Consider the following 12,760-nt stretch of genomic DNA (forward strand, 5'->3'; position numbering starts at 1 on the left):
CGAATACATACATCAACAAAAAGAGAAAGTATACACCGCTGAGCGAATGAAGTTTGAGCTGACCCATGATTTTCTTTGGAAAGGGATTGGGTACCACCGAGTAAGCAATCCTTAACAACAGGCGCCATCTGCTGGTGTCTTTATGGTATTGCAGAATAATATGCTAGGCCTCCACTGAGGGGAGAATCTGAGAGAATATTAGAGGAGTGTCTTTAACAAAACCCTAAATAATAACTTTAATTAAAAGCTTATTTTAAGCGCTGCCAAATGGTATGTTTATGTTTTCTCTTTGTGGTAGTGGAAGCAGTGTCAATCCTAGTTTTATAAGGGTATATCATTGGCAGCATTTCTAGTTGTTCGTTGCAGTTTGTAGATGTAAGGATTACACTGCTGCATCCTGGCACCTAACCACGCTGTGTGTTGCGGGACATTCTGACCCTAATTTATAAAACAAGGTGCAATCAAACCATGTGACCTACAGCTACAGGAAGTGATTAGGAACAAGGAAGCCGCAGTTTAACATTCTGCTGCCCAGTGTCCAATATATGTGACACTGAGAAAATAGGCATTAAATAGGCATGAGAACATACCCAGGGCAGCAAAGGGTTACAGTGTTTTGATCTTCTGCCCAATGACAAGACGAGCAGTGAAAATGTTGCTAATGCTAAGTTGCATGTGTAAGAAAACAAGAGACAGGGACCTGTATTTGTTGTCTTTTTTTACTTAGAAAACAGAAGATCCACTACAATCATTGAATATAACAGTGTGAAAGTAAACACCCCTTCAATGGCAAGGCTGAATTAATAGGTTTGAGGAGACGCACTCAGAAGAGGGGTGTGTGCTACACAGGGCTCCTTTTCTATTTATTTTAGTATCCATGTGTTTTAAACCATTGGGCTCTGGCAACAACGTCATTGGCATAGTCGTCCCCAGTGGTGCCGATGTCCATCCTATCATAGCTGCGGACGTTTTCTGCTCCAGCATTGTAGGCTGATATTCCTCCTGAAATACATCAAGTAACCTTGACCAGACTGGACTTCAGCTTTGTTTCCAATCAATTTAATAACAGCACCGTTACCCTTTTATTTGAGTTACCATAGCATTGGTACTGGTTTACTGGTTTTCATGGGCTTGAGCTACAAGCTTCTCACTGCTTTTGCAATGCAGTATTCTCAGGTCACTTAGTTGACTCCAGATGCAGCACCTCATTTTATCTGAATCGATACAATCAGCAGTAATAACAAAACAAGTGTTTTTTTAAACTCAACAGAAGCCAGCATAGGCAAAGTGTTCACTTAAACTAAGTTACTTTCAGTAATACCGAATGCAGTCTTTTATTGGTGAAAAACCATATAAAGATAATGGTACCCAAGATACCACTAAGAGCCCTGGCAAAAGATGCTCAAAAAAGGAAGTGTTCAGCACATATAGATAAGAGAGGAAGCAAGTAGGATTGTGAACAGCTTCCATGCCAATCAAAAACAGCTGCACCCCAAGATCTCTTGAGCCCTAACAATGGTAACAGATTGAGTTGATAGCAGGAATACACACAGCTTCTTCAGTCCTCCACTGCACTGGCGTTCTGTACCACTCTCTACTCTCTGTGCTGACCCTTATACAGCTTTACCATGGTATTTGTGCACTGTATTGTTGCAGTTTTACCCCATGCTTTTCCCCTGGTTATACTCTGCATTTCCCATATTTTACCCTAGTTTGCCATGTTTATTAATATGCTTTACCATACCTTGCTTTCCTTTACAAAGCTTAACTATCCATTACCATGCTTTCCCTATGCTTTATTTCATGTTGCTGTGGTTTTACTATGGGGAGATGTGTCCTGTGAGACAGGTATACTGTACCTTTGAACTGGTGCTCCTTAGGCCAGCCTGGGAACTTCTTCTTGATCTCATTGATCATGTAAATCAGAATCTGGGTTGCCTGAGTCAGGTGCTGCTCACCGTCCCATGGCTTTGCAGGACTGTGGTATCTTTTGTCAACCTGGTGGAAACCAGCGGTTATTGATTTGATTCTTCCTGTTTTTAACAGATCTGATTGCTAGCAGGCGGATGATTGGGAGCTGGCTGCAGCCTCTCCCTTGCAATGACAGGCTTTCAGCAGTGACTCAGCAAATACAGCATGCTGCTGTTACACTGCTAGAGTTCACCAGGTAATACAGTCTCAAAGAACATTACATTAAAAACCTATTTCGAGATAATGGCCAGTAAGCATAGACTTATCTTTCTCCCACAGGGAGAACAAACACAACTCTTTAGCCACCATAGTCTGATTCCTTGGTTTTGGTCTGTCATGCAGATTAATAAGCACACGTTGATAAATACGGTTGGTGTGGAGCTGCACCTGGATCCAGGGGTCTGTCCCTCTCGGTGTGATCTTCTCATGGAGTGCCAGTGTTGTGTGACATGAGCTTAAACGCTGTAAAACCACGAATGCAGACGAGCCCGGCTCTTTTGCACAGTGGTTCAGACACTCCCTTGCGGTGTGCGGGTCGCCGGTTCACACCCAGCCTCCACCCTGTTACACCAGCCCCCTGTTTATTTCCTCCTACCTGCATGAGTCCAAAGCCATTCCCATGGTCTCCCCAGCCATCCTTGAGCTGAGTCCCGGCCCGCGACTCTCGGGAGATAATGCCAGCGATGACGCACGGGTCCATTTGCTGAGCTCGGCCCACCTTGATGATCAGCGGTTTGTACTTGTTCATGTTGGCGAGGTCATGCTCCGCCAGCTTATGAGAAGCAGCCACTCCTGTGGTGGAGACATCATAAGGATTGAGTAATAAAGAAAGACACTGTTTCACAGCCTCCATTTAGCACTAATCCTGGGTCTGCCTAATGTAAACTTTCACAAGCTGCTCCAAGATGAGTGCTGATCAGGGTGTGTGAAACCAGCAGGCAGACTTAGCACAGGCATAGTTAACAAGAGCCCTGGCCTCATATTTTAAGCCTTTCTTTTCAAGTTCAACAGCTCACTAGCTAATTTGTGTGAAGTGTGGTTTTCTTGGCATATGAAATAATAATTACAGTAAAGCTGAAAATTGTTACATCACACAGCCTGGGAGTGTAACAGTGAGAGTCAGGGTGTTGGAGTGATCCAGACACAGCCAGTCCCACCTGAGCCCAGGTGAGAGTCAGGGTGTGTGGAGTGATCCAGACACAGCCAATCCCACCTGAGCCCAGGTGATAGTCAGGGTGTGTGGAGTGATCCAGACACAGCCAGTCCCACCTGAGCCCAGGTGAGAGTCAGGGTGTGTGGAGTGATCCAGACACAGCCAGTCCCACCTGAGCCCAGGTGAGAGTCAGGGTGTGTGGAGTGATCCAGACACAGCCAGTCCCACCTGAGCCCAGGTGAGAGTCAGGGTGTGTGGAGTGATCCAGACACAGCCAGTCCCACCTGAGCCAAGGTGAGAGTCAGGGTGTGTGGAGTGATCCAGACACAGCCAGTCCCACCTCAGCCAAGGTGAGAGTCAGGGTGTGTGGAGTGATCCAGACACAGCCAGTCCCACCTGAGCCAAGGTGAGAGTCAGGGTGTGTGGAGTGATCTAGACACAGACTCCTTAGGAGGAGACCAGCAAGGAGTTTCTACAATCGCAGGCTTTTTAAAGTAACGTAGGTGTGTATAACAAAAACACTTTTAGAGCTCTTGTTTTAATTGGTTTAACATTGGCATATATATTCTCCTTTTATAGATTTTACTGTAACATACAGATCAATGATAGGTATCTGGCAGTCCTTTAAATTTCAGAAGGAAAATGAACTTAATATCAAAGAAATTCTACACAGAAAGGGTTTGTTATTGAACCTTTCATTATTATACAGTAACGTAATGGTTAAGGATGCAGTGGATCCCCTATACTCCTCACATATACTTGATTCTATTTGGTTGAAGTGCATGTTTCTGCTGTGATGTAGACCCACCTTTCACTGTCAGTTTGTCCTGTTTTGCTGTTTTCTCTGATGCACCAGTGGTGTCGATCTTCGTAACATCTCCGTAAATACAGGCTTTATGGAAAAACAGGGTGTCAGAACTACTGGAGAGCATTTGATATACTGTATCAATACAACAGTAACACACTTACACACACACAACATGAAAGCTGTATATACATTAGTACACGCAGGAGAAGAGTACAACAGGAACCCGTTTGGATTGGGAGGAGAGGGGAAACAAACAACTGAAAGACAATGCTACAGTACTTCCTTGTTTTATTATTTCAGTCCTCGTGTAGAACTTGTCTAAATACATAATGTACAGCCACTTAAGAGTTTAATCACACTTTTGTAGCATACCAAGATATTTTTTCTTGTTGTGAAAAAACCTGTTGAACTTACATAGTCTTTCCCCCCTTTTCTGCTGAAATACACAATTGTATATATTATACAATTACTGTGAATTATGTTGCACCAAGTCACTGTCTTGTAATAAAATCATACGTGTGTGATAATGAAAACACCCCATACAGTAAATCATTCAGGTGTGATAATGAAAACACCCCATACAGTAAATCATTCAGGTGTGATAATGAAAACACCCCATACAGTAAATCATACAGGTGTGATAATGAAAACACCCCATACAGTAAATGATACAAAAAAAAAAAAAGTTAATCTAGAGAGTTTGATAATGTCGTTTTTTTTTCTGCTGAAATACACTGGCTTTTATACAATTGCTCTGCATTGCTCAGTTTTGACTTTGCTTATGACAATAAGCCCAGCATCAAGTCACTGTCTTTTAATAAAATGATACAAGTGTACTTGTGGCATTGTACAATGTGCACTCACCCATGTTGATGCTGTTCTGTGGGATTCCCTTCCTCAGTCTGCAGAGAGCAGCGCCAGCTTCCTATTTATACAGTTGTTGCAACAGCCTGATTATTAACCAGCGAGGTATATACAGTAATTGTGATCCTGTATCGAAAAGTAACCAGTAATCAGGTCTGACAGCACACCATTTCTTCACATACCAATCGTTTCTTGTAAACCTGGAAATCCCCAAACTCCACCCAGTCATGTGCTGCTAAGATTAATGTAAACAGACATCACTCCCCTTTTGTATCATGCTATTATGAAATGGTTTCGATTCATTTAACTGCTTGCTGAGCTGGGCTTGTGGGGCAAAATAAACCTGGGCTGGTTTCACAGACCCTGATTAGCACTATTCATGGACTACGTTAGCTAAGTGAGTCTGCTGCTGGCATCTTCAGCTTGCTCAGCTGGGCTTTTTCAACATTACCTGCAATAGTGCGCACTCTGTCTTACTTATATGTATATATAGGGCTTGAACTTTTCCGTTTTTATTTTCCAAATCTCTAGCTCCCTTTAAATGTCAATTAGTCGTTGTTAAGCTGCCTCTGCATCCAAGTGAAATCTATTAATTAAAGACTGGGTTTACAATTATTATTTTTTTTATTTGCTACAAATCAAGGAGATTTTAAATGATGTACTTGCTCTCAGTGCACACTCCGTACTGGGTATTTTATGCTGAAAAGAAAATCTGACGGGACAACTCTGTTAAACGAGTGAAAATAACAAAAGCACAATGATAAACTAGGCGAGTTCAAGAATGAAATGCAATTAGGATCTGCGATGAGCAATTCACGTTATGTGTCACTTTTGTTTGAAATGAAAAATGAAGCGAAATAGAATCAGGCTCAGTCAACATATGAAGGTAAAAACAAGTGACAATATTTTGTAATTAACAGCTTCTTTGTGAATTTAATTAGGAAACAGAATCGGCTCAAAAATAAATTTCAAGGACGTCATGTGATAAAAAATAAGCCAATAAGCGTCGAGCGAACCAGGAACTGAATGAAAATAATACAATAAAGCGTTACGCAGTTTGGGAGTTTGTGTGCCCAGCTTAAAACAACAACGAAACTGAAAGAAATGAGTGCATGCATGTCATTTTTAACATGCAGGGCAGTTTATGAGTTTGTAGGTAGTGTATGAAACTCCCGACTGGAAGGCGTGTGACTGAGCGAGGCTCGGTTTTGCTATATTATGCTGGTGTGTTTGATTTGGTATGCTTGCATCGGTGCGTTCGCCTGTCTCCACAATGTCCCATCAATGCCAGCCAGCCGAACTCGAGTGCTCAACGGGCTACAAGAGAAAGGTAAACAAAACACACACAACCGCAGTAAAAACAGCAGTAATCATTAGAATAGAATAGGCCAGTAACATTGCACACCGGTATCTGAATCATGTGTACTGATACAAGGGCGCCACAGCGGGTTTAAACATGTAAGCTTTGACATTCACCTTTACAGAATGTACTTTTCTTTAATCGAGTAAACGACTGTCCCACTCTGATAACATGTGGGTTAACGCTACCGCTGCACTTGCGCCTTTTAAAAAAACATAGCGGGGTGGGACTTATGTGTTGTACTGTATGTTGTAGGATAGCACAGGAATGGAAATAAAACTCCTTGTATAGCAGTTTGATCCATTCCTGGTTTTACTAGGCGTTTAATAGCACACCTGAGCTTGTTAACATATCAAGCTTGTAGTAAAACCTGGAATTGGTGAAACTGCTATGCAATAGGAGTCATATTTCCATCCAAGTAGTAACATATTTAGTGAACACAGGGGCTATTTCCAAGAAAACTACCTGCAGTGTTGTGAAAATCAGACTGCTGATTAATACTGTGGTGAACCGCAGTTCCCGCAGGCAGGGGTTTCTCGCAGGCGGAGGTGGGTCTTGAACCTGGGATCTCCTGCTCTGAAGCATAGAGCCGATACCGCTGTATAAAAGAGCTGGCTACCGTGCAGGAGCTGGAATCGGGCTTATGTCTTCATATTTGATTGTGTCACTTACCAGCCTTGACCCCTACCCCTACACTATATATATATATATATATATATATATATATATAAAAAAGATTCTTGTTTCAGTGATTTAAAGGTACATCGTGCTCAAAGGTAACTTGTCCTGACCAATGCAATGGAGATTTATTTTGAACGTAGCTCCTGTATTGTCCTTGCGTTCTCTCCAGGCTCCCTGAACGTGCTCTTGATAGTGGCGGATGACCTCAGACCTAGCCTGGGGTGTTTCGGTGACACAGTCGTGAAGTCTCCGAACATTGACCAGCTTGCTTCCAAAAGCAATGTCTTCCACAACGCCTTTGTACAGGTAAGTGTGTTTTAAATGGTTTGGTGAACAACAAGCGAGTCTCCCAGAGATAAACGTGTACTCTGTGACCAACAGCTCTCATGATGATTTGCAATTAATTCTTGCTGTGAAAAAAGCCTGGGCATCCCAAACCCGGTCCTCGGGACCCCAATGTCTTCTGGTTCCAACTGAGCTCTCGGTTACTTAACGAAACCCTTACTTGAACTCATTTGCTTAATTTTACCTTTTTAATTGTTTGCAGCTCCTAAAAAGTTAAACATTAAGTTGCTTTTAAAATCTTATAGTTCACTTGAAATCTGCAACTTTTAAGAGCTGAGAACAATTGAAAAGGTCAAATTAAGCAAATGATGAGTTAAATGAAGGGTTTAGTTAAGTAATTGAGAGCTGAGTTGGCATGAAAACCAGAAGACACTGGGGTCCCGAGGACCAGGTTTGGGAAGCTCTGTGTTAACCGCAGTGAACCCAGTTTGGAGTTTGGCTCCTGGATTCCGAGTGATTGAGTAACTTTGTATTTTTTTGTTTCTTCTCCAAAGCAAGCTGTGTGTGCCCCGAGCAGGACTTCGTTTCTAACGGGTCGCAGGCCCGACACCACCAGGCTCTATGACTTTGGTTCCTACTGGAGAGAGCATGCTGGGAACTACACCACCCTTCCACAGCATTTCAAATCCAGCGGCTACATCACCATGTCTGTGGGGAAAGTCTTCCATCCAGGTAGGTCCCAGGATTGTCTGTCCTGGCTGGCGCTAACAAGGAAGGGTACAGGAGCTCGGAGAAGTAAATTGGAATGGCTCAAAATGCCATTGAGTTAAGTAACATTATTTCCAGGCTTGGATCCCACCTTTTAAAATCATGTAAAATAAATAGATGAAGCTGCCACGTGTGACACCTAGTGGCTTGATTATTATATATATTGGGGCTGCCTTAAATCCTCCTCATCTAAACCCCTGTGTTTTATACTGTGAAAATGTGACTCTGCTGTGTGGCTATACAGGATAGCAGTGAGTCATGTGGAAAGCATGTATCCAAAAGAAACAAACAGATAAACTGAAAAAAAATGACTTAATATAGATTGCATCTGTAACGTAATGTGTGTGTTTGTGGGTTTTTTTTTTTCAGGCATTGCTTCCAATCACTCTGATGATTATCCCTATAGTTGGTCTACTCGTCCATATCATCCTTCTTCTTATGAGTATGAGAAAAAGAAGGTCAGTGTCCAGTCACCTCTGCGATGACATGCTGCTTGTGTCGGGTACAGTGACAGGGCCTTTCATCAGGCAGTGGTATTGCAATGAACTACATGTGGAGATCCTTGATCCTGTAACAAGAACAGCGTTCTTGCCAGACATTGTTTAGTTTTTTTATAGAGTGTACACACTGTAAAAAAACACTCTGGATGAACAGACTTCACTGGATTAGCTTTTCTTTTTTTAAATTAGCTCTTTTTTAAAATTTATTTTATATAGAGATCTATTTCGCACTTCATTTCCCAAGGGCTTCCTTCCTTGTACCTGTAATGTTTGGTGATTTTGTAGTTTCCTGCATCACAAAATAATTGCAGAACTTGACTATTTGAAGGAGTTGACTGAGTTGAGCACCCAGTTTAAATGTTACATGATCATTTTTATTTAATTTTTTTCCCAGGTTTGCAAAGGCAAGGATGGTAAACTGCACGCCAACCTGTTGTGTCCAGTGGACGTGTCAGAAATGCCCGAAGGCACCTTGCCAGACATGCAGAGCACAGAGGAGGCAGTCCGCTTACTGAAGACTGTGAAAGATGAAAGCCACCCCTTCTTCCTGGCTGTGGGGTATCACAAACCCCACATCCCATTCAGATATCCTCAGGTAACTCACTGGCTGCTGGACTGGTCTGCATAGAGCTGGACACAAACTCTTTCCTATCCACTAGAAGAGCTCTGCCTGATGACAAATCTTCTGAAATGCATCGGTGATGAAAATATCCATTCTACAATGAGGGGGGAGGAGAGTAAACAGTTCTAGCTGCTGATAATTAAGAATGAAACTGGGGGAGGAGGGGTTGGGAGAGACGGGAGACTTGGCTTCTTGCTTTGGTGGGAAGTTACATTTAGTATTAAGGTTTTGTTCCTTTTTATTATTATTATTTAATATTATTATTATTATTATTATTATTACTGTTATTATACACTGCTCCTTTTGGTATTTCACAATTTGGTAATTCACAATTCAGGTTAGGCCATATCGTCAATAAATTGTCCTGTTCTAAGCTGTGTAAGAGCCTTTAACTAATTCTTTGTTCTATATGTTAGAAGTCAGATAGAGAAGTAGAGTGAGCTCAGTATTTGTACACCACTGCACTTGATGTCCCCAATATATGTCTATCCTCCACCTCACCAGGAATTCTTAAAGCTGTACCCCTTGGAAAACATGACCCTGGCACCTGACCCTGAAATCCCCAAAGGAATGCCTACGGTAGCCTACAATCCATGGACTGATATCAGGAAGAGGGAAGATGTTCAGGCATTGAATGTCAGCTTTCCCTATGGACCGATCCCTCGGGACTTCCAGGTAAGTGTGTGTGTGTGCTGACAGGGATGGAAAAAGGGTTCCCTTTAATCTAATCGATGCAGACCCAGGGTTTTATTAATGCAGTGTGTTGTAATTACATGCAGACCCAGGCTTCTGTTAATGCAGTGGGTTGTAATACATGCAGACCCAGGCTTCTGTTAATGCAGTGGGTTGTAATACATGCAGACCCAGGGTTTTATTAATGCAGTGGGTTGTAATACATGCAGACCCAGATTTTTATTAATGCAGTGGGTTGTAATACATGCAGACCCAGGGTTTTATTAATGCAGTGGGTTGTAATACATGCAGACCCAGATTTTTATTAATGCAGTGGGTTGTAATACATGCAGACCCAGGGTTTTGTTAATGCAGTGGGTTGTAATACATGCAGACCCAGATTTTTATTAATGCAGTGGGTTGTAATACATGCAGACCCAGGGTTTTGTTAATGCAGTGGGTTATAATACATGCAGATCCAGGCTTCTGTTAATGCAGTGGGTTGTAATACAGGCAGACCCAGGGTTTTATTAATGCAGTGGGTTGTAATACAGGCAGACCCAGATTTTTATTAATGCAGTGGGTTGTAATACAGGCAGATCCAGGGTTTTGTTAATGCAGTGGGTTGTAATACATGCAGATCCAGGGTTTTGTTAATGCAGTGGGTTGTAATACATGCAGATCCAGGGTTTTGTTAATGCAGTGGGTTGTAATACATGCAGATCCAGGGTTTTATTAATGCAGTGGGTTGTTTCCACCCCCAGCTGCAGATCCGGCAGAGTTATTTTGCTGCAGTCTCCTACCTGGACACCCAGGCTGGGCAGCTCCTCAGCGCTCTGGATGATTTGGGCTTGGCCAACGAGACGATTGTGGTGTTCACCTCCGATCACGGTCAGTGCACTGGTCTGGACATCTAAAGAAAGCAACTGCAAAGGCTGATTTTCAGAAAGCAATACATTCTTTTATTTATTTATTACTTTTTTGTCCTAATTTTATAGTGTGTTATGTTTTTTGTTCTGCATGTTTATTTATATATTTCCTCGAAGGACAAAAAATGCATCCTACTATTGTTGTAGATGCATCCAATTTTTTTTTTATGAGTATTTGTATTTTAACCACAAGATGGCTCTGTTTCCTGCAGTGAATTCCTCCTATTCACTTTGTTTAAACGTGGATTTGCGTGTTGCAGGCTGGTCTCTGGGTGAGCATGGGGAGTGGGCCAAGTACAGTAACTTCGATGTAGCTTTGCGCGTGCCATTAATCATCTATGTGCCTGGAACGACCGCTCCCACCCCTAAACCTGGGGACAAGACCTTCCCTTTCCTTGACCCCTTTCAGCACACACCAGACACAGTCTCGAAAGGTAAAACAGCAACTTATTTTGCTTTAAAAACAGTGTGAATTTACTTCAAACTTGTCAATTTTCATTATTATTATTATTATTATTATTATTATTATTATTATTATTATTATTATTATTATTAGGCCTATTGCAGTTTCCTAGTATCACAGCTGGGCTGTTCTATGAAAATAGTCTTCCTGTTGATTTCGCTCCTCTGCTTGGCGCAGGCACTGTGGTCAGGGAAGTTGTGGAGCTGGTTGACCTGTTCGCTACAGTGTCTGAGCTGGCAGGGCTGACCGTGCCGCCCCCCTGCCCAGACTCTTCCTTCAACGTGGAGCTGTGCACCGAGGGCTTCAGCCTGGGGGACACCTTCGGTGCCAGCGAGCTGAAGATAAACTCAGAGGCCATCGCTTACAGCCAGTACCCGAGACCCACGGACCTGCCCCAGCACGACTCGGACCTGCCTCTCCTCCGAGACATCCGCGTCATGGGCTACTCCATCCGCTCCTGCGACTACCGCTACACCGAGTGGGTGGGCTTCGACCCGGCCACCTTCCGAGCCCACTTCCAGGACGTGCACGCAGGGGAGCTGTACTTCGTAGCCACCGACCCGAACCAGGACAAGAACCTGTACAACATCACCGAATACGCCGGCGTGGTGCAGAGGTTCAGGAGCTATCTGCAAAAATAAAACCCTAAAGACGACTTTGAACACTTAACAGCCTCCCACAACAGATGCTTCGTCCATGTAGAGGCATCTCAATTAAAAGACCACCTGCTTTTTAAAGGGCTCTGTACCACTTTCTCCATTCCGGGGAAAGTGATTGACCTTCCAGTGTTTCAGTTAATGTTCAAGTAGTTGGGTGAAAATGACAATGTGATGTGGCTCGTACAAGTTAGTTCCCAGCTTGCGAGCCTCTGAATCACAGTGGGTGGTTTCTGTCCTCTCTGGAAAGCAAGTTCTATGAACACAGTCTCATTCACACTGTTGCAGAGCAGTCGTTTCTAAGCATAGCCATGCATTGTAGGAGTCATGCTGTTCGTACAGTGCCTAAGAGATCTCGTATTATATACTTTGGTTGCTTGGAAACAGTGTTTTACTGGAGCATCTGCTTTGAAAAAGATCTATAGTAGAGGCTCTCTGGTGGGAACAGTGCCCCAGTATGGTGATGGGCAGAATTACTGGAAGAATAGATAAAAGGCTGCCTTTCATCTGTTTCAGAGAAGACAATAGCACTTTTTCATTATAAGAAGTTTGTTCATTTCTACTATTGTTAACTATGTACGTGTGTGTTTGTATTCATGAAATTTTTAAAAAATAAACACGTGATTTAGAAGTGTTTTTGTATATATTTATTATGTAACTTTTTGTTTTTAGAGAAGCCTAAAATGAAAGCTGGTTTAAATGCATTGTAGTTTACCCAAAGATACATGCCTACACACCTGCTGGTGCACGATATGTAGCTGCTGCTGGATGGACACCATGCCGAAGTCCTTTTAAAATTTGAAAGCAGGTATCATGGTGCTGAAACATATACTACTACATTACTATGTATTCAATCAATGGTTATTGCTGGTATACCTAGATCTTCTCTTTTCTTTCTACTTGTGTTTTAATTCATTATAAGGCAAGTATGTATTTTTCAGAGACACTCCTTGCTAAGCTACAGTATAACCTGATCCCCCAAAAAATCCCCAAATCAAATAAAGGTCAGTTCAGGTAAGGTGCATGGA

The 12,760-nt window shown here is 42.6% G+C and overlaps 2 protein-coding genes across 2 annotated transcripts; one reads left to right on the plus strand and one right to left on the minus strand.

The window, feature by feature from the left end:
• Positions 1-701: 701 nt before the first annotated feature.
• lygl1 (lysozyme g-like 1) lies at positions 702-5,007 on the minus strand. Its single transcript, XM_058989580.1, has 5 exons — positions 4,797-5,007; positions 3,933-4,016; positions 2,567-2,763; positions 1,860-1,998; positions 702-1,002 (listed from the first exon to the last, which is right to left on the minus strand). The coding sequence occupies exons 1-5, from the start codon at positions 4,798-4,800 to the stop codon at positions 869-871; spliced, it is 558 nt and encodes a 185-aa protein (XP_058845563.1). The 5' UTR covers positions 4,801-5,007; the 3' UTR covers positions 702-868.
• A 460-nt stretch (positions 5,008-5,467) lies between these two features.
• On the plus strand, positions 5,468-12,366 carry ids (iduronate 2-sulfatase). The gene is made up of 9 exons (XM_058989579.1): positions 5,468-6,126; positions 7,007-7,143; positions 7,677-7,854; positions 8,260-8,348; positions 8,785-8,985; positions 9,517-9,687; positions 10,449-10,575; positions 10,874-11,047; positions 11,254-12,366. The coding sequence occupies exons 1-9, from the start codon at positions 6,015-6,017 to the stop codon at positions 11,715-11,717; spliced, it is 1,653 nt and encodes a 550-aa protein (XP_058845562.1). The 5' UTR covers positions 5,468-6,014; the 3' UTR covers positions 11,718-12,366.
• The last annotated feature ends 394 nt before the right edge of the window (positions 12,367-12,760 follow it).

The sequence above is a fragment of the Acipenser ruthenus genome, chromosome 16 (assembly GCF_902713425.1).
Source record: "Acipenser ruthenus chromosome 16, fAciRut3.2 maternal haplotype, whole genome shotgun sequence".
Classification (NCBI taxonomy): Eukaryota; Metazoa; Chordata; class Actinopteri; order Acipenseriformes; family Acipenseridae; genus Acipenser; species Acipenser ruthenus.

Bases quoted from the DNA above. Each gene is read 5' to 3' on its own strand.
- ids (XM_058989579.1), top strand. From the start codon at position 6,015: ATGCTGGTGTGTTTGATTTGGTATGCTTGCATCGGTGCGTTCGCCTGT. The intron at 7,144-7,676 runs GTAAGTGTGTTT...TCTTCTCCAAAG, and splicing joins TCCACAACGCCTTTGTACAG to CAAGCTGTGTGTGCCCCGAG. The intron at 9,688-10,448 runs GTAAGTGTGTGT...TTCCACCCCCAG, and splicing joins CGATCCCTCGGGACTTCCAG to CTGCAGATCCGGCAGAGTTA.
- lygl1 (XM_058989580.1), bottom strand. The intron at 1,999-2,566 runs GTAGGAGGAAAT...GGTTTCCACCAG, and splicing joins ATGGCTTTGGACTCATGCAG to GTTGACAAAAGATACCACAG. The intron at 1,003-1,859 runs GTACAGTATACC...GATGTATTTCAG, and splicing joins TAAGGAGCACCAGTTCAAAG to GAGGAATATCAGCCTACAAT.